Source organism: Thamnophis elegans, chromosome Z, assembly GCF_009769535.1.
Source record: "Thamnophis elegans isolate rThaEle1 chromosome Z, rThaEle1.pri, whole genome shotgun sequence".
In the NCBI taxonomy this organism is placed as follows: Eukaryota; Metazoa; Chordata; class Lepidosauria; order Squamata; family Colubridae; genus Thamnophis; species Thamnophis elegans.
The window spans coordinates 134,924,768-134,946,900 of record NC_045558.1 but is presented as its reverse complement, the minus strand read 5'-3'; the positions used below and the strand labels follow the sequence as shown (position 1 = coordinate 134,946,900).

The following is a 22,133-nucleotide window of genomic DNA, read 5'->3' as shown; positions in this document are numbered from 1 at the left end:
AAATTTTGGCTGTTGCTGCACACTGTTGACTCATATTTAACTGGTTGTCCACTAAGAGTCCAAGATCTCTCTCCCAGTTGCTGCTATTAAGCCTGTTTTCACACAGTGTATATGTGTCCTTTTGGTTTTTCTTGCTTAAGTGTAAAACTCAACCCAAGTGTAAGACCTAACTCAACAATCTTCATGGATATCTTTGGCACTCCCCAACCTGAAGGAACACACACATAGAAGAGTCCTTCAAAAGACAGAGAAGGTTCACATTTTATGTACAAGAAATCTATTGCAAAAAGCATCCCTCCCACTTCTTTTAAATGAGGGTTAGAGTCGGCAAATTAGGGATTTCAGAGAACTTGAACCCTTCTTTCTAGCATTTTTGATACAGAATCCTTCACCTCATTGTTCCTAATGCTGTATATGAAAGGATTGAGCACAGGGGTGATGAACGTATACAGTATGGCAACAGACTTCATCATACCAAAGGAAGAATTTTTGACAGTGGGTCTTAAGTAGACGAAAAAGACTGACCCGTACAAAAGACTGACGACAACCAGATGTGAAGCACAAGTCGAAAAGGCCCTCTGCTGCCTGGAGGTTGAAGGCATACGAAGAACGGTGTAGAGGATGAAGAGGTAAGAAATGAGGGTGAAAACCAGGGAGGACGCAATCACCACCACAGCAACAAGAAAGCCGAGGGCTTCGATGAGACGGGTATCTCCTCCTGCAATCTTCAGCACGGGTCCAACGTCACAATAGAAATGATTGATGATGTTGGAAGTGCAGTAGGGCAAGTTTGCAATCATCATGACCTGGCCAATGATGGACAAAAATCCCCCAAACCAGGCTGATATTGACAGCTTAAGGCAGACACTTGAGGTCATGATGTTGGCGTATCTCAAAGGATAGCAAATGGCTACGAACCTATCCAAGGAGATCAGAGTGATGATGAAGAATTCAGTGACTCCAAAAAGGAAGTAGAAGCACAACTGTATCACGCAGCAATAGAAACAGATGGAATTGTTCGCAGAGAGATGATTAAGCAACAGCTTGGGGATAAAGACCGTGGTGTATCCGATGTCTTTGAAGGAAAGGTTGCTAAGGAAGAAATACATGGGTTTCTGGAGATGGTGGTCTGTGATTACGATCATAATGATCAGCCCATTGCCCATCAGGCTCAGGAGGTAGAGCAGAAAGATGCTGGCATACATCACATTTTCCAGTCCCGAAACACTTGGCAATCCGACAAGAATAAATTGAGTTGTTCTTGTGCAATTGGTCAAATTCATCTCCCCCTTTTATTACAAAAAAAGAGAGAAAATGTGGAATCTTCATTCGGTCACGATTTCTGAAGAACCTTTTTTTCAGAAACAAACTATTGCAAGAGAAAGGAGACACGATTTGTGTCAGCCTCAATCTTGCTTGCTTGCTATCGGTTGTCATAGTAACTGGAGGGGAGGGGGTTAGGTATTTGGGAGGGGAGACATGATAGTGGAGATGCCTCGGAATGAAGAGGGAGGATCGCTCCAGCGCAGCTGAATGGACTTGTCAAGGAGAACCTTTCCTGCATACCAGGTGGATGAAGACACCTGAAGATGCACCCCACATGACACCTTTGGTGGCTGGGGATTGAGTGTTCAGCCTGGGTTCGTGGGAGGGAGGGATCTGGGAAATATTTCGATATTTTTTTGCGGCCTCAGACTTCACTTTCACTGCTATCATTTCATATCCAATAAAAGTACTTTTTCTAAAACAAATTAGGGATCAAAGTCCGATGCATATAAAGAGACTATATAATGCATTAATAGAAATGGACTCGGAAACAGAATTAGTTAAAGACTGTATGATAAAGTGGGCACAAAATTTTGAAGAACCAATAATGCTGGATACATGGGGAAAGATTTGGGTAAGAAATGTAAAGTTTACACAAGCCCAAAATTTGAGAGAAAACTTTTATAAGATGTTTTATAGATGGCATTTAGACCCTAAAAAGTGGCCTCTATGTATCCGAATTTACAACTTAAATGCTGGAGATGTGATTACACAGATGCTACATACTATCATATATGGTGGACTTGTAAAAAGGTTAAAGCATTTTGGATAAAAATATGGTGGATTATGCAAAATGTTCTTAAAAAAAGGATAAAGTTTACCCCTCAGTTATTTTTGTTAAGTATAATTACTGATTGTACAGTTGTAGAGATTAATCTGATTTTGCATTTAATAACCGCAGCAAGACTGCTGATGGCGCAATACTGGAAGAAGGAAGACTTGCCTACTATTCAAGAATGGATATTGAAAGTAACAAACCTAGCAGAGATGGCTAAAATATCAGCATATCTCAAGGACCATTCAAACGAGAGATATAAACTGGAGTGGAGAAGATGGATTGACTATACTCAAAATAAATATGGGACTAAGAAATTCCAGATAGCTTATGACTGAAGAAACAAGGAATGATATAGTCTGTTTAGAGCTAGCCTAGCAAAGAGGAGTTAAAGCTCAAATGAAAGATATTAACTTTTTTTAAAGTTTATTTTAGAATGTTTTTGTTAAAGATTTATACCCTGTATTGATTCTGGGAAGCCGGTGGGGGGGGGAGGTTGGGGGGGATTTTTGGGTGGGGAGGGGAGGGGGAGGGAAGTAAACATCTGTAAAAGTTTTTTTTCAAAAATTTCAATTTAAAAAAAGTACTTTTTCTCTAAAACAATGAAGTTTGGGGGTTTCCTTTCTTGGATTTTGAAGGAGGCCCGCCTGACAACTTGATTTTAAATTCAGAATAATGAATGTTGTCTGTAAGTATAGTAGCTGAGTAAGACATTTCAGTAAACACATATGATTTTTTTTTAATGATCCTCTAATCCCTTGTATTGGGTGGAGCAAGGGCTACTGAGCCTTTAATGGCCAGATGCCCTTCTTGATGCCTATGTGGAGTTCACAGCAAACAATAACTCAATGAGCCCAGAGAGAGAGAAACATCTGCCACTCTCTAGGATTCTCTAGGATTGAACTCACATTTGAATAGCAGTTATGATTTCAAAATGACCATCAATGGAATGTCACAACTCATGAGACCAAAACATACCATCAGAAGAAAACATACTGTTAGAGCTATTAGAGCTTGGTGTCAAATATGACATTTCCCACTATCAGAAAATAAGAGGTGATTGATTGGGAATTCATACAAAATATGATCAAAGTGTCTCCCCTGCCAGGTAAGTATATTTACTTACTTACATACAAAATATGACATTTTGCAAAGTAGGTCTAGAGATGAAATATTTTGATGCAAATTAGTTGGCAATTCTCAGTAGAGAACTGTGCACAAATGTTCTACATATTGTCAGTGATCTAAAAAATAGACCAGTAAACTACTAAAAAAACAACAACAAAATGGAATGTGACAGTGGTGGGATTCAGCCTGTTTCGCATCTATTCGGGAGAACTGGTTGTTAACTTTCTAAGAGTTAGAAGAACCGGTTGTTGGAAGAAATCTCCCTTTGTTTTTTCCACTTTACAGAGCTAATCCTGTAAGGAAGGCAGGAAGGAAACATCCTGGTGTTGTTTCCAGCCTAATCTTTATTGCCCTGCTTACAGAAACTGCCTCTCCCGTTAACCCTTATTACATTGTAACATCTAAGGAGAAGCGCCCATCGACCTGAGTGACATTGAGTTGGTCACGGTCACATGACCACCAAGCCACACCCTACCCAGCTGGTCATTAGGGCAGAGAACCGTTGTTAAATTATTTGAATCCCACCACTGGAGTGTGATAGAAAAATAAGGAAATGTAAATATTTTATTGATAACATGGAACATAGTGAAGTGACTGAGAGCAAACAAAGAGAGAATTTGTGAATGAAACCAAACTATAGGGAGAGAATAAAGACTGAACGATTGTGTTGTACAGCAAATAAAATATTATCTGAGAGTGTCAAGAAAAATATATATAAACCCACCAGATAGAGAGAATGGGATACCTTTATAGCCAGTGTTGGGATCCTGCCAGTTTAACAACTGGTTCGGTGATTGCGTGCTTCGCCTCACGCCTTATGCCCGCTCCACGTGAATGCATAGTTTTAACAGAACTTCCACGTTACTTCTGGGGAGTAACACAACTGAAGCGTGGCACACAATCAGCTGAGAGGGATATAGGTAAGTAAAGCAGAGGGGCAGGTTGAAGGGTCCACCTGATCGTCGAAGTGAACGAGTTCGCTACCAGCTAATCGTCAGAGCTACCGGTTCATCCAAACTAGCTGAATCCAACCCCACCCCTGTTTATAGCCACCCAAAAGAGCAACACATATGTTTTGAAAATTTCAATAATATTGATGCAAATGAAAAAGGGGGCATTAGAAATAAAATAGAGGATGTTCTTCACCATGTGGAGGTGGAGGTGCCTAAATCCTAGGAAGTCAAAGTAATTTTAGCAGTGAAATTGTGTTCCATGAGCTTCTTCTAAGAACCATGGACCTAAGTTGTCCATGGACCATCTACCATTACATTGACTTCTTCCTTCATTACCCACCTTGTCTTCTCCTGATGCTCTTCACGGCACTTCTCTATCCATTCATCAATGTAGAGATTTGAAGAAGTAAAGAAAACGGCACATCATGTTTTGAGGGGGAAATGGTAGACTTCTTGAGCAATATTTCCCTTAACATTTCAACAGCATCTAGCCGATTGCATCATATACAGTTTAATTATTGGTTCTCCATGGAGGCTTGGAATACAATCTCTAAGGATGTCTTCTTTAATTTCCCATGAGCATTCATGCTCGGTCACTAGTAGATACCCAAAGATGATATCTTTGGATGAATCTTCAAATGCCATCCCAAGAGAGGAAATTCTCTGGAGGCACACCAACAAAGATAAACTCTCATTAAACTTTTTTAGGAGCCTCAGTGGCGCAGTGGTTAGAGTGCGGTACTGCAGGCTATTTCTGTTGACTGCCGGCTGCCTTCAATTTGGCAGTTCAAATCCCACCAGACTCAAGGTCGACTCAGCCTTCCATGCTTCTGAGGTGGGTAAAATGAGTTGGGAGGAATATGCTGATTCTTAGAGAGGCCTGTAAAGCACTGTGAAGTGGTATATTAGTCCTAGTGTTATTGATATTATGGATTGCATTATTCCTATTTTTTTTGTCAACTGCAGAAAGCAAAAAAGTTAAACCTTTATTGATGGAATGCTTCATTTTCTACAGAAGCTTGAGAAATGCCTCTCAGTTCCCATAATCTTGTATATAGAGAGACTGTGCCCACAACAGATAATTTAGAATCAGCATCAATCACATCTGGTTTTATCTGGACAAATGCGAAAGGCCATTCCCAGACCTAGAGTCTTGTATTTATTAAGTCTTCCATGACTCTTCCAAGACACTGTGAAACAGTGAAGGAACAGATTAGAGATGTTATCTAAAAATGATTTTCTTTCCACTTTCCCTTTTTCTCCATTCATTTTTCCATGGAATTCAAAGTTAAGACTTTCAACAAAGTTGTTGTGGCCCGCTGGCAGCCAGCCGAGCTGGCAGAAGAGTCAGACAGTGAGGCGGTTGGGGAGGAACATGGAGCAGTCCCAGGGGGTTGAGGAAAGCTCAGATGAAGGCTCTACATCGGAGGCAGAGATGGAGTTAGATAGCAGTGAGGCAGAAGAACAGCTGGAGCCTGTTCCCAAAGTGCCCATGCGCACAGCTGCCAGAAGACAAGAACAACTAAGAAAGCAGGTAATGGCTAATCTTTTCTCCCTGCATGCTGAAATCATGTACGTGCCCACACCCATAATGTAATGTGCCCCACCCCACCCCCGGAACATATGTGTTTGAACCCCCAAGCTCCCCCCATGCATGTGTGCAAACCCCCATGCATAGGGGTGACCCTCACACTCCCCCTACACATGCATGTGACCCCCACACCCCCTTCACGTATGTGCATGACCCAGGGGTGGGTTTCAAAAATTGTTCGAACCTACTCTGTGGGCGTGGCCTCCTTTGTGGGAGTGGCTTGCTGCCCATGTGACCGGATGGGAGTGGCTTGCCACCCATGTGACCGGATGGGAGTGGCCTGCCACCCATGTGACCTGGTGGGAGTGGCCAAGACGATGTTATTACTAGATATTACTAATTACTAGATATTATTAATATTACTAGATCATTATTAATGCATAGATAACTGTGGGACATTACACACCCACCCACACCCACAAACTATGACAGTGCTAGGAAAACACCAAAAAAATAAAAATCCCCCCCCCCAAAAAAAAAAGACTGCCAATGAAACCAGTTTTTTTTTCCTAAGCCTAAGAACAGGAAAGACAAAGTCACTGGAATAAAAACCATCAAGGCAATGTGGAAAATTATAAAGGACAGGCACTCACAGACCCATCAACCATCTCAGAATTACCTAAACAAGTAAGGTGACCAGATTTTCAGATTGGTAAAGAGTGGTATCCCTCTCCCTCTTCCCCCCTCTCTTTCTCCATCCATCTATCTGCTTGCCTACCTATCTCTCTCTCTTTCTCTCTATCCATCCGTCTATCTGCCTGCCTATCTGTCTATCTAGTTATGGTCTCTCTCTCTCTCTCCCTCTCCCTCCCTCATTATCATCTATCTCAGTGTTTCTCCACCTTTTTATAAAAATATTTTTTATTTATTTTTGTTACATAGACGACACATACCCACAACAATAAAAACAAAACAAAACAAAAAGAAAAAAACCCATCATCACATATAGCATGTCGTTTGGTTACAAGTGTTTTAACATTTATCATTCTTATACATTTATTATTTCATTTAATAGGTTATAATATACAGTTTGGGTTGCTTTGTTTACCATCCCTTCCTCCTGTTATAACACCACCTTATTTTCCCTTTCTTTTCTCCCTTCCTCCCTTCTCTACTTTCTTCCTTCCTGCTCTCCTTCCCCTTCCTTCTTCCCTTACCTTTCTCCTACTCCTGCTCTTCCTCTTCCCCTTTCTACCCTCTCTCCCCCTCTTTCTCTCCTTTCCATCCTCCTCTCCTTACCTCTTTCTTCTTTCCCCCATCTTCCTTTCATTCTCTCCTCCTTTCTCCCTTTCTCCCAACTCCCTTTCTGGGAGTTGAAGTCCACACACTTTCAAGTCTCCAAGGTGGAGAAAGACTGATCTATCTAATCAATATAATTATTTCTCCCTCTCTTTTTCACTCTCTTTCCAGCGCACACACGCAAATGCATAGGGCAGCCCACCTCACACACAGGTAACTCCGGGCGGCTTACGGGAAGAGGACAGCCGACCACTCACCCACGCGGGGTGGGGGGGCAGGATTTCGCCAAGAAAAGTTAACTTTCCTGCGAAAGGGGCCGGCAGTCTCTCAGCTCTTCCCGGCCGGGGAGACCTCCCACCACTTCCACTCCTGCGACCCTCCTCCCGCCTCCTTGGAGCTTCAAGCAAGCTAACTGGGAAGGCCGGGGAAGAAGAAGCAGCGGCGGCGCGAGGTCAGCGGTCCTTGGGGGCGCGGCGGAAGCCCTGCTAAAGCGCCCCTTTCCCAGCTCGGCTGCCGTTGCTGCTGCTCATGGCAGAAGGGGAAGAGGAGGAGGAGGAAGAGAAAGCGGTGGGGCGGTTCCTGCAGCCGCCAAGGCTGGAAAGGTGCGCTTTGACAAAGCTTCCACAGCCCTGCTAAAGCGCCCCTTTCCCAGCTCGGCTGCCGTTGCTGCTGCTCATGGCAGAAGGGGAAGAGGAGGAGGAGGAAGATAAAGTGGCGGGGCGGTTCCTGCAGCCACCAAGGCGGGAAAGGTGCGCTTTGACAGGGCTTCCTCTCCGGAGAGGCGTTTTTTAAAAAGAAAAACCCTGCAGGCACCCAGCGACAGGGGCTAGGAGCTAGGAACTTGGAAGTTAATTACTTCTGGGTTCACTGACAAACCGGATCGCAAGAACCGGTGCGAACCGGGAGGAACCCACCCCTGGCATGACCCTTTCACGCCCCATTTTGGGCTTAGCAGGCCTCCCTGAAACCTCCTGGCACCAAAAACAAGGTGTGGAAGGAGGCACGCTGCACCCCCCATTTGTATGCATTACCCCCTCCCCATGCATGGGAGCGCATCTCCCGGATATGCGGCAGAGTCTTGAAAATCAGCTGGTCAGCAGGAGGCACGCGTGCATGCATGGTTGAGCTGATCTGAGTGACGGCTCGCGTGCCCACAGAGAGGGCTCTGCATGCCAGCTGTGGCACCATCGCGGCCTTATACCACCTGGTTGCCCAATGTTTTCTTGAAAACCTGCTCCTGGTGGCTTGGGGGGGATAATTGATCAAAACACAGGCCATTGTTTGTTCATTTCTGCCCTCCCCAGTCCCCCAGGAGCACTCTGAAAGCTTCCTACTGTGTTTCCCCAAAAATAAGACAGGGTCTTATTTTCTTTTGCCCCATGAAATATGGCCTTGGCCTTATTTTAGGGAAGTGCTTATTATTTTCTGGGGCAGGTGAAAAGTGAGGTGCGCCTTTTACCTTTCCAACGCAGTGGTTAAATGCAGCACTGCATGCTACTTCAGCTGACTGCAGTTCTGCAGTTCGGCTGTTCAAATCTCACCGGCTCAGGGTTGACTCAGCCTTCCATCCTTCCGAGGTGGGTAAAATGAGAACCCGGATTGTTGTTGGGGGCAATATGCTGACTCTGTAAAACCGGTTAGAGAGGGCTGAAAGCCCTATGAAGCGGTATATAAGTCTAACTGCTATTGCTATTGCTAACTCCATCGCGTTCCTCGCCATTGTGTTCAAGGAAGCCGCTGGTAAAAAAAAAAAACCTTCTCGCGAGTTCAATCAAACTTCTTGAAGTTGCGACAAGGTTTTTTTTTTAATAGGGGCTTCCCTGAACACAATGGCAAGGAACGCAACAGAGCTGGAACCGTAAGAGGTGCGCCTCGTGGCCCAACACCACTCAACTCGCCCCAATGGTAAAGGCAACCTGCCTGGTTCCCTTCCCTTCCGTCCCTTTAATGAGGGGTGGCAGGTAGGGGGGGAGAAGCGAGGCATGCCTCTTACCTTCCCAGGTCCTTTGCATTCCTTGTTGTTTCGTCCAGTGAATCCCCTTGTAAAAAAACCTCAGGAATTCAACTCGCGAGGTTTTTTTTAGAAGGGGCTTCAATGGATGAAAGGGCGAGGAACACAGCGGAGCTGTCAGTCTCTGGTAGCGCTAGGACACGGATCTCATTTCTCCCAACCCACCTGCCACCCCTGACTAAAGGGACAGTGGGGAAGGGAACCAGGCAGGCTGCCTTTACCATTGGGGCGAGGTGGGCGGTGTTGGGCCGTAAAGTGCGCCTCTTACCTTTCCAGGTCCTTTGTGCATATATTATTCTCCCTGCCATTGAAATATGTAAAATTAAATATTGGCATTCGGGGGGAAACTGTCCTTGTGTCCAGTTGTTCTGGTGTGCAATGCCATATAGCATCCTTTTGGGGGCAGAAGATGAAACAATTGATGTCCAGGATGCGAGGGGTCTATGGATATTTTCACAGCCCTCTTTCTGACTCGTGCAGCAAACAGGTCCTCAATGGAAGGCAGATTGGTAGCAATTGTTTTTTCTACCATTCTAATTATCTGTCGAAGTCTGTGTCTGTCTTGTTGGGTTGCAGAGCCAAACCAGACAGTTATGGAGGTACAGAGGACAGACACAACAGTTCCTTTGTAGAACTGAATCAGCAGCTCTTTGGGCAGTTTGAGCTTTCTGAGTTGGCGCAGAAAGAACATGCTTTGTTCTTTCAGAACATTTTCAGAACATATTTTCATAACCTTTTCACAACATTTTAAAACAAAAGAGCAAATAGAACTTGTTCACTAGTCTCAAATGTGAAAATGCAACTCTATCTTGGATTATGGATGATAGAGTCCAAATATCTTCAGACAATAGTCTTTCTAGTATTGAATTTCAGTCTTTTCCTCCCTATTCAGGTCTCCACTAGAGCATGATCTTGACAGTATCCCTTGATTGGTCCAAGGTTGGAAATATGCAGCTGGATATTACCTCATTCTGAATTGACAGATGAGCACAGTCAATTGCCCCAAGTAATTGTTGAATGCCAACTGAAACTAACCATAGGGGGGGAGAGATATTTGCAGAATATTATGCCCAATTTACACACTCTAATGCCTTTGGGCAGTTCAGATGGATATCATGATTGATAGTACTAAAAGATGCTAGGAGATGAAGGAAAAGCAGGATGCTTGCACCATGCCTTTCCAACTTTGACAATTAAAAGCATAGTTGATGACATCTCAGTCTAATGCAGTGGTGGGTTTCAAAAAATTTTTGAATCTACTCTGTGGGTGTGGCCTCCTTTGTGGTAGTGGCTTGCCAGCCATGTGACCTGGTGGGAGTGGCTTGCCGGCCATGTGTTTTCTTTCTTTCTTTCTTTCTTTCTTTCTTTCTTTCTTTCTTTCTTTCTTTCTCTCTGTCTGTCTGTCTGTCTGTCTGTCTGTCTCTTTCCTTCCTTTTGTCTCTCTGTCCCCTTTTCCTTTTTTTCTTTCATCTCTCTCTTACTTTTTCTTTTTTCTTTCTTTCTTTCTTTCTTTCTTTCTTTCTTTCTTTCTTTCTTTCTTTCTCTTTCTCTTTCTCTTTCTCTTCCTCTCTCTGTGTGAGTCTCTCTCTCTCTCTCTCTCTGTGTGTCAGTGGTGGGTTTCAAAAATGTTTGGAACCTCTTCTGTAGGCGTGGCCTGCTTTCTGGTGGAACCTCTTCTAACCGGTTCAGTAGATTTGATGAACCGGTTCTACCGAACTGGGGCGAACTGGTAGGAACCCACCTCTGGTCTAATGTCATGCTCTGAAACCCAAATGATCAGGAGATACCAAATTTTATTTTTGACGGTACATACAGACGCTTCTCAACAAAGAGAAAAAAATGTTGCATTCCACTTGAATGTGACTCAACAATTACCTCACTGTTGTGGGATTCCATGTGAAATATCATATGATTTTTTGTTGATATTTTTGAGCACACCCCAATTTCAAGGAATAGATGCACACAGGAGTCCTTGAAAAGACAGATTAGGTTTACATTTGATTTACAAAAAATCTGTTGGAAAACAGAATCACTTCTGATTAATCACCTATTTAACAAAATGAAATTCAATGTAGAGAAAAGCAAAGTCCTACACGTAAGTAAGAAAAAGTACACATATAAACTGGGTGAAACCAGGTGTCAGTGTTCCAAGTATCATGTAGAATTAAATCAGAGTCCAAGGCAAAATGATCCTGAAAGTTCCAATTTAATAAAGCAGACATCTTAGCACATCTGTGTTAATCCCAATTCTGGAAGTTACATCAGAATCCCACCCAGTTAAAAGTTCATGATCTTGTCCCCACACCCACAATCCATCATATGGTCCAATCTTCTTCTTCCATGCTGTCATCTCCACCTAGCTGCTTCCGGTCAGGTGTAAAGGTGCGGAGACAAAAGATAACCTTGGTCTTCTAGAAAAGAATGACAACAATACATTCCACAATCCTACTCCTTTCATTTCTCCCCTCCCAACTACTACACTAATGAAAAAGCATAATGAATTAAAAGAAAGTGTGGCAGGCCAAAGATCCTAAAAGGAATATAATTGCAGGCCTGACACCAGGCTTAATAGCAATGACTGTGAGAGGAATCTTGGAGTCTTAGTGGACAAACAGCTAAATATGAGCCAGCAGTGTGCAGCAGCCACCAAAAAAGCCAACAAAATCCTAAATTGTATTAACAGAGGGATACAGTCAAGACCAAGTGAGGTACTAATACAACTCTATAAAGCCCTATTAAGACAACACCTAGAGTACTGCATCCAGTTTTGGTCACCACCCTATAAAAAAGATGTTGAGATTCTAAAAAAAAAAAGTGCAGAGAAGAGTAACCAGGATGATTAGGGGCCTGGAGATTAAAACATATGAAGAACAGTTACAGGAACTGGGCATTGCTAGTCTAATGAAGAGAAGGACCAGGGGACACATGATAGTAGTGTTCCAATATTTGAGGGGCTGAGGAGAGGGGTCAAGCTATTTTCCAAAGCACCTGAAGGCCAGACAAGGAATAGTGGATGGAAACTGGTCAAGGAGAGATTCAACCTAGAAATAAGGTTGAAAAAATAATTGTTCTCATTTCTGACAATGGGAACAATCAACCAATGGAACAGAAGTTGCCCTCGGAAGTTGTGGGGGCTTCATCACTTGAGACTTTCAAGAAGAAGTTGGACTGCCATCTATCAGAAATGGTGTAGGGTCTCCTGCTTGGTTAGGGTGTTGGACTAGATGACTTATAAGGTTCCCTCCAACTGTTAATCTGTTAAACTTCCCATTTCTTTTAACCAAGGGTTAGGGTTGGAGATACTTAGACATTCCCGAGATTGGTAACTTTCCTTCCAATCAGTCTACGTACAGAATCTTTCACTTCATTGTTCCGAATGGTGTAGATGAAAGGATTGAGTACAGGGGTGATGAAAGTATACACTATGGAGACATATTTTGTCATACTGAAGGAAGAGTTCTTGATAGTTGGTCTTAAATAGACAAAAAATACCGATCCGTACAAAAGGCTAACCACCACCAGATGTGAAGCACACGTGGAAAAGGCCTTCTGCTGTCTGGAGGTTGAAGACATTCGGAGAATAGTGTAGATGATGAAGAGGTAAGAAATGAGGGTGAAAAGCAGGGATGACACCACCATAGCCACAGCAACGAGGAAGCCGAGGGCTTCGATGAGATGTGTATCTCCTCCTGCAATCTTCAACACGGGCCCAGCGCCACAATAGAAATGATTGATAACATTGGAAGCGCAAAAGAGCAGGTTTGCAGTGATTACCACCTGAGAAAGAATGGAGAAACAGCCTCCAAACCACACTCCTATTGCCAGTTTAAGGCATATCCCTGAGGTCATGATGGTGGCATACCTGAAGGGATAGCAAATGGCTACATATCTGTCCAAGGATATCAAAGAGATGATGAAAAATTCAGTCACCCCAAAAAGAAAATAGAAGTTCAGTTGTATCATACAGCAATAGAAACAGATGGAATGATTTCCCGAGAGATGGTTGAGCAGCATCTTGGGTATAAAGGTTGTGGTGTGCCCGATGTCTTTGATAGAAAGGTTGCTAAGGGAAGAAATACATGGGCTTCTGCAGATGGTGATCCAAAATTACCATGGCAATGATCAGCCCGTTTCCCATCAGACACAGGAGGTAAAGAAGAAAGATGCTGCCATACATCACACTTTCCATTCGCCAAACACCTGACAACCCAACAAGAATAAATTCAGTGGCTCTTGTACAGTTGGTCAAATTCATCTTCTCCTTCTGTTACAAAAAGAGAAAGCATGGAAATCTTCAATAAAAGGAGATTCAACTACATTTCTTAAGACCTGCTATTGTGATGCAAGAGATATGTGGAGTTACAGTAGCTGAATAAGACATTTCCAGTTACATGTTTGAATATCAGTTATGATATCTCAAGGGCCACCACTGGAATTTCATTACTCCTGAATCCAGAATAGAATAGTATAGAATGGAATAGGGAATAGAATAGAATAGGAAAAGGAATAGAATAGAATAGGAAAAGGAATAGAATAGAATAGAATAGAATGTAGAAAGTAGAAAGTAGAATGTAGAATGTAGACTGTAGAATGTAGAATGTAGAGTAGAATATAAAAGAATGGAATGGAATGGAATGGAATAGAAAAGGGACTAGAATAGAATAGAATAGGAAAGGAAATAGAGTAGAGTAGAGTAGAGTAGAGTAGAGTAGAGTAGAGTAGAATAGAATAGAATAGAATAGAATAGAATAGAATAGAATAGAATAGAATAGTTGGAAGCGACCTTGGAGGTCTTCTAGTCCAACCCCCTACTTAGGTAGGAAACCCTACACCATGAGACAAATGGTTATCCAACATCTTCTTTAAAACATCCAGTATTGGAACATTCACAACTTCTGGAGGCAAATTGTTCCACTGGTTAATTGTTCTAACTGTCAGGAAATTTCTTCTTAGTTATACGTAAGTTGCTTCTCTCCTTGATTAGTTTCCACCCATTTCTTCTTGTCTTCCCTTGAGGTAATTTGGAGAATAGTTTGGCTCCCTCTTCTTTGTGGCAACCCCTGAGATATTGGAACACAGCTATCATGTCACCCCTAGTCCTTCTTTTCATTAAACACCCAGTTCCTGCAACTGTTCTTCATATGTTTTAGCTGCCAGTCCACAAGTCATCTTTGCTGCTCTTCTCTGCACTCTTTCTAGAGTCTCAACATCTTTTTTTCATCATGGTGACCAAAACTGAATGCAGTATAAAATAACCACTAATGGCTATTGATGCCATGTGTAAAATTTGGAGAATCAGAGGTCACTTGGAGGTTCTTGAAACTATAGCGACATTTTTGGAAGATATAGATATAGACAACAAGTGAAATATTTTCATATACATTAGAATTTGATAAAGAGAAGATTTGGACCTCGTGGTTGAACTGTGAAGTCCTTGCTGCTCTCTGAGCCTGGATATTTTCTTGCAGATGTCTCCTTATTGAACTGGGAAAATCATCATCTCCCCCCCCCCCAAAAAAAAGAAAAAAAAACATATGAAGAACAGTTGCAGAATTTGGGTTTGGATAGTCTAGCGAAAAGAAGGACTGGGTGAACATGTCAGCAGTATTCCAGTATTTGAGAGGTTGCCACAAAGAGGAGGAGGCCAACTTATTTTTCAAAGCACCAGAGGGCAGGACAAGAAACAACGGAGGGAAACTAATCAAGGAGAGAAGTAACCTCGAATTAAGGAGAAACTTCTCAACAGTGAGAAAAATTAACGTTTTGCCATCAGAAGTTGTTGGTTCATCATTAGAGCAGGAAGTTGGATTAGAAGACCTTGAAGGTCCTTTCCAGCTCTATTCTGATTGATTGATCAGTGCATTTATAATGTTACCCAGTTTGTTAATTAAACATCTGCAAAGACGCCTCCAAGATCTGAGAGCACCAAGGATCCCACAAATTAGAACTTGGAAACGTTGGCATTATAGGATACCAAAATCCAGTACTTCTCTGCAAGAACTTTCTTTACGTTATTTATTATCTAGGAAAGACTGAAAAATACTGAAAAACCAAATATAGGGTTTGATAGAAATATGAAATAGATAAAGGACTTTGGTGTAAATGCTGTGTCCGTGTGCACTTACACCAAAAAAGTTCTGTGCATGCGTAAAACATTTTAAAAAGCGGGGGGGATTACATTTCTGCAATGGAGATTGTTCTGCGCATGCGCAGAGCCAAAAACCAAGATGGCGCCGCTGACAATAGAACCAGTTTGGTTGTGTGGGCAGTTGAGTTATTACTTACTCAACTGAACTGGGCTGAACCGGTAGGAACCCACCTCTGAAAGGACTCTAAAAATTCAATAGCTCTCATGTTTCTCTCTGGGTGAAGGTGGATTTGAATATATGCTGGCAAACCATGGTTATTTTTGCAGTGAAATTCTATTCCATATACTCATTCTAAAAAAGATGGATCTACCAGATTCTTCCTTCAATAGAATGAAGATTGTTTCTGTGGTGAACATTATAGTTATCCCAATACTTAATCCTTTCACTTACAGCATTAGGAACAATGAAGTGAAGGAAGCAGTGTGGAAAGTACTAAGAATAAAGATTCTGGCTTTTCCTAAAATCTAAATACTAGACAAAAGTAAAATGATCATTTTTGGTATTTTGCAGTTATGGGTTTCAGATAGAAAGTCCATACAGAGAGTGGTAAGGAGAGCAGAGATTATAGGAAACTCGCTTCCTCTTAATCAGGATACTGCTCATAAGCACTATGTGCTTAGAGCTCAAAGCATTTTTAGAGACCCCAAACTGCCACTTAATGGTCTCTTTCTTTTGCTTCTCTCGGAGGTGGGGGAGTGGGTTCAACTTCAAAGTATTTTTAGCAGGGCTACCAGATTCTGTAACAGCTTTCTTACACCATCCGTCTAGTAAACTCACAAGATTCGTTTTTCTCCCCATGTACATATATACATCCGAACTAGACTATATTGTTTCTCTGTGTCATATAATATAGGTGGGCATTTGCATAATGTTGTATTTATTTATCTTGTCATGTTTATATAGGGCATATTGGAGGCGGTGACCCTTTGAGGGCTGTATGCAACAAAATTTTGTTTTAATGTATGCCAATCAATGTACAATCAAAGTGACAATCAAGTTATTCTATTATATTCTAAAGAGTTCTCCACACTTACCTTGCCTTCTTCTTCCTTCATTACCACCTTTTCTTCGTCAAATGCCTTTTGCTACATCTCACCATCCATTCACCAAGAATAATTTGCAGAAACATTATTAAAAAAAAAAGATTCATCGTATCTTGGGGATAGGGGAAATGGCAGACTTCATGAAAACTTAATTTCCTTAACATTTAAAGACTATCCAGAAGATTGCATCATAGAAAGTTGATTTTCTTCTTCTTTGCAAAAGCTTACAATGCCGTCTCTGAGGAGAGTTGCCTTTAATTTCCCATGAGCATTCGAATACTGTAGCTAGAATATACTTGAGGCTGATAACCTTTGGATAAAACATCAAGTGCAACCCTTGTTAGGAGGTCCTCTGGAGGCAAACCAACTATAAACTATGCCACCGTTTTGTGGTTAGTCTAGTTCCCATTCTTCTTCAATTGCAGAAATTGAAAGTTTAAAAAACTTCAGTGCTCCAGTTTCTACAGACGTTTGAGATACCATTTCTAGAGATATTGTTCTCTCAATTCCCATAAATATTCATAGATTATGCCCAGAATACAGGTAATCAGCATGGTTTGTGCCTGGTTTTATTTGGACCAACATCCAAGGCTCATTCCCAAAAAATAGAGTCTCCTATATATTGTTAAGTCTTCCTTTTATATACACAAGTATTGCAATTCAAAGAAAAGATCTAGAACATAAACTTTATTGGAAACACATTACAATATAAACTCAGTTCATTGTGATAACCTTAATGATCCAACTGGTATGGAATCACCCACCCATCCCGAACCTTATCCTTGACTAGCTGTTAATATTTGTTTATCCCAATCCTGGATTAGACATTTACAAATGTCCTGGATTTTCCCCCTTTCCAGAGGGAGCCCCCTTGTGAAGTACTGTTTTTGTCGCATTATCCCAACACCTAGACATGAGGAAGAAATGTATGGAGTGTTCTTTAGAGCTGTACAATTTTGGATTTTTGAACCAGCATTATCTCTTCCATTGGTCAACTATAAAAGGAAGAAACACTCACAAAACAGCTTTCAATCAGAATAGAGCTGGAAGTGATCTTGGAGGTCTTCTAGTCCAACTCTCGCTTGAGCAGGAGACCTTATACCATGTCAGACAAGGGACTGTCCAGTCTTTTCTTAAAAACTTAAAAAGTGATGAAGCACCCACAACTTCTGACAGCAAGTAAGGTTGCTTCTCTCTTTGATTAGTTTCCATCCATTGTTTCTTGTCCTGCCCTCAGGTGCTTTGGAAAATAAGTTGACTCCCTCCGCTTTGTGGCAACCTCTCAAATACTGGAATACTGCTATCATGTAGCAATAGCAGTTAGACTTATATACCGCTTCATAGGACTTTCAGCCCTCTCTAAGCAGTTTACAGAGTCGGCATATCGCCCCCACAATCTGGGTCCTCATTTTACCCACCTTGGAAGGATGGAAGGCTGAGTCAACCCTGAGCCGGTGAGATTTGAACTGCTGAACTGCAGATAACAGTCATCTGCAGTAGTGCACTCTACCCACTGTGTCACCTCGGCCATGTCCCACCTAGTCTTCCTTTTCTCTAGAATAAGATAAAGCTAAAGGTTCCCCTTGCACATATGTGCTAGACGTCCCCAACTCTAGGGGGCAGTGCTCATCTCTGTTTCAAAGGCAAAGAGCCAGCATTGTCTAAAGATGTCGCCGTGGTCATGTGGCCGGCGTGACTAAACGCTAAAGTCACACAGAATGCTCTTCCCTTCCTATTTTTCTACTTGCGTTTTACATGCTTTTGAACTGCTAGGTTGGCAGAAGCTGGGATAAGTAATGGGAGCTCACTCCATTATGTGTCGCTAGGGATTCGAACTGCTGAACTGCCAACCTTTCCGATTGACAAGCTCAGCATCTTAGCCACTGAGCTTCGGCTAGTCCTAGACTAGCCAAACCCTAATGCGGCAGCCGTTCTTCATATATTTTAGTCTCCAGGACTTTAATCTTCTTAGCTGATTTTCTTTGCCTTTTTTTTCCTATTTTCACTATTTATCTTTTTTACTAGTTTTGGAGAAATACATATTTCTCAAAACTACTGCTTTACAATACATCAACTTGGGGAAATGATTTAGAAAATGAGTAAAATTGTGCATTGAGTAAAATTGAGTCTATTTACTTATTTATTTGGTTTCTAAAGTTGCCCAATTCAGTAATAACTCTACGTCAGTCATAGCAATAGCAATAGCAGTTAGACTTATATACCGCTTCATAGGGCTTTCAGCCCTCTCTAAGCAGTTTACAGAGTCAGCATATCGCCCCCACAGTCTGGGTGCTCATTTCACCCACCTCGGAAGGATGGAAGGCTGAGTCAACCTTGAGCCTGGTGGGATTTGAACAGCCGAACTGCTGAACTGCAGTCAGCTGAAGTAGCCTGCAGTGCTGCATTTAACCACTGCGCCACCTTGGCTCTTATAGGGCTTTCATAGGGCTTTCAGCCCTCTCTAAGCGGTTTACAGAGTCAGCATATCACCGCCACAGTCTGGGTGCTCATTTCACCCACCTCGGAAGGATGGAAGGCTGAGTCAACCTTGAGCCGATGAGATTTGAACCGCTGAACTGCAGATAGCAGTCAGCTGAAGTGGCCTGCAGTACTGCACTCTAACCACTGTGCCACCTCGGCTCTTCTTGCGCCACCTCGGCTCTTCTTGTGATGGCTAACCTTTTTGTCATCATGTGCCAAAAGTGGGGGGAACACATGGAGATTCTGCCTGGGTGTGCCCACAGCCATAATGCTATGCCAATTACCTCCCTACGACCAATTAGATCCCATCTAATTAGACGGATTCCATCAGCTAGCCAGTGTCGACTGTCGACCACCCGGAGAAGGGCCTTCTCTGCGGCTGCTCCGGCCCTCTCGAACGATCTCTCCGTAGAGATTCAGACCCTCACCACCCTTCAGGCTTTCCGCAAAGCCGTCAAGAACTGGCTGTTCCAGCAGGCCTGGGGCTGATGAGTTCCCAGCCCCACTCGAATTGTTGCGACTGTTGAGGAGTTTTTAATTTGTTTTTTGTATTGTGTCATTGTCTTGTTTTGTTTTTTGTATTGCCCCCTTTCCCTATTGGTTTGTCAGCTGCCCTGAGTCCCTTTGGGAATAGGGCGGCATACAAGTTTAATAAACCATAACCATATGTGTGCAACCCTCCCTTGTGTGCATGCGCAGCCTCCCCCCCACCCGCCCCCCGCTTTTGGTGCATGATTGATACATTGATACATTTTTCAGCTTCCCCAGGCTCCAGAGGCTTTCTAGAAGCCTGGAGAGGGTGAAAATGGCCTCCCCCACCACCTGGAGGTGTATATGTTACTATCATCATATCTCAACCTTGACTATGATTTTTTTTTACCTCTTTTTATATAAAATATTCCAGATTTAAAGCAAAACCACATAATGGCATTCCATTAGCTCTTCCCAATATCATCCCATAACATTTCATCTTTATAACATGTTCTATATAAAAATTGGTTATATTTAATAACATAGTTTCTAAACTTCCTTTCATAGTCACCATTTGCAATTTATATCAAATTTCCTCTTATCAAACCAATGTATGTATGTATGTATGTATGTATGTATGTATGTATGTATACCTATCTCAGCACATCAGTATTTTCTTTATCACTATTCCATCAAGAGGTATATTTTCATTTTTTTTCCAATTTTTCTCATAAACAATTATGGGCACTGTTATTATGTGTAGCATTATGTATTGAGTTTTTTTATTATAATTTCCCGTTAGTTGTAGATACTTCAACATTAGAAGTCTTTAAGAAGATGTTGGATAATCATTTGTCTGAAATGGTATAGGGTTTCCTGCCTAAGCAGGGGGCTGGACTAGAAGACCTCCAAGGTCCTTTCTAACAGTTATTCTATTCTATTCTATTCTATTCTATCCTATCCTATCCTATCCTATCCTATCCTATCCTATCCTATCCTAGTATGCCTAGCAAAAATAGCTCCAGTTTTAACTCTATTTGGTGTTTGATTATTTCTTCTAGCCACTTTCTTATTCTTATCCAATATTTCTTTACTTCTGGGCATGTCCACCATATGTGGTGATATGTTCCCAGCTTCTGTTTACATTTCCAACATTCCTCTGATCTATTTGGAAACGTTTTTATGAATCTTGCTGAGGGTAAATGCCAATGATAAAACATTTTATACAAATTTTCTACGTATGCTGCTGACATTGTTAATTTATATTTTTTTTCCCCACAATTTTTCCCAGTTCTCTAATTCTATAGTATAGCTGAATTTTTTTGGATATACTTAAAGGCTTCAGGGATCTGGAATTTTTCTTCCTAGCATTCTGCGTACAGAATCCTTCACTTCTTTGTTCCTGATAGTGTAGATGAAAGGATTGAGCATGGGGGTGATCATGGTGTACAATATGGAGACGGACTTCATTGTACTGAAAGAAGAGTTTTTGACAGTAGGTCTTAAGTAGACGAAAAAGACCGATCCGTACAGAATACTGACCACAACCAGATGGGAAGCACATGTTGAAAAGGCCTTCTGCTGTCTGCAAGTTGAAGGCATTTGAAGAATGGTGCAGAGGATGAAGAGGTAAGAAATGAGGGTGAAAAGCAGGGAGGACATAATCAAGACCACAACAAGGAGGAAGCCAAGGACTTCAATAAGGTGTGAATCTCCCCCAGCAATCTTCAACACAGGTCCAATGTCACAAAAGTAATGATTGACAACGTTGGAAGTGCAGTAGGGCAAGTTTGCAATCATCACGACCTGGCAAATGATGGACCAAAATCCTCCAAACCAGGCTGATATTGACAGCTTAAGGCAGAGCCTTGAAGGCATGATAGTGTTGTGTCTCAAAGGGTGGCAAATGGCTAAGTATCTATCCAACGATATCAAAGTGATGATGAAAAATTCAGTGACTCCAAAAAGGAAATAGAAGAATAATTGTATTAAACAGCAAGAGAAACAGATGGAATTGTTGGAAGAAGTATAATTGAACAACAGCTTGGGTATGAAGGTTGTGGTGTGTCCAATGTCTTTGAAGGAAAGGTTGCTAAGAAAGAAATACATGGGCTTCTGGAGATGGTGGTCCTTGATTACCATCATAATGATGAGCCCATTGCCCATCAGGCACAGGAGATAGAGCAGAAAGACACTGGCATACATCACCCTTTCCATTCTAACAACTCGTGGCAATCCAACCAGAATAAATTCAGTTGTTCTTCTGCAATTGGTCAAATTCATCTTCCCCTTCTGTTATAAAAAGAGAAAACATGGAAGTTCCATTGACTCAAGATTTAGTTACATTTGTAACATCCTTTTTCAGAAACTCGTTGTTGGGGTTCCAAATAAAATCTAAAAGTATATCAGAGTCCAAGGCAAAGTATTGCTCAAAGTTCCAATTTATTAAGAGTGTCATGTTGGCACATTTGGGAAAACCCAAATCTGAAAGCTTCCCAGTTTTCCCCACCTACTTGGAAGTTCAAGATCTTGCCCCCACACACCCACAAGTCCATCTCACGGTCCAATCTTCTACTGATTTGCTGGCAGTTCTACCCATCCAGTTTCAGCCAGATGCAGAGGAGCGAAGACAAAAGATGACCTTGGCTTTCTAGAAAGAATGTTGTTATGACTACATAGTATGCAACTCCTTGCAATCCCCCCTCCCATTTTCCCATAATAGAAAATGCATAGTAGAATAATAGAAAGTGTGGCAGGATAAAGATCCAAAAGACACTAGTGTTACGGAGAACACTGTTGTGTTCTCAACACGGAGAACACAACAGTGAATTTACACATCAAAGGGAAAAAAGGTTATGTGTAGCTACAGCACGTGAAATTAAATATACATATTTGTTTATCAGTTCTGATGACTGTAACTGAAACCACAAAACACATATGGCCACAATCAAAGAAACACTATTTGA

General features: G+C 41.9%; 2 protein-coding genes and 1 pseudogene across 2 annotated transcripts; all 3 read right to left on the bottom strand.

The window, feature by feature from the left end:
• Window positions 1–341: 341 nt before the first annotated feature.
• Window positions 342–1,283, bottom strand: LOC116521909 (olfactory receptor 6X1-like). The gene has a single exon (XM_032236544.1). It carries the CDS (start codon window positions 1,281–1,283, stop codon window positions 342–344), a length of 942 nt encoding a protein of 313 aa, XP_032092435.1.
• An 11,043-nt stretch (window positions 1,284–12,326) lies between these two features.
• Window positions 12,327–16,227, bottom strand: LOC116521908 (annotated as a pseudogene).
• A 4,281-nt stretch (window positions 16,228–20,508) lies between these two features.
• Window positions 20,509–21,450, bottom strand: LOC116521907 (olfactory receptor 6X1-like). Its single transcript, XM_032236543.1, has one exon. The coding sequence runs from the start codon at window positions 21,448–21,450 to the stop codon at window positions 20,509–20,511; it is 942 nt and encodes a 313-aa protein (XP_032092434.1).
• Between the last annotated feature and the right edge of the window lie 683 nt (window positions 21,451–22,133).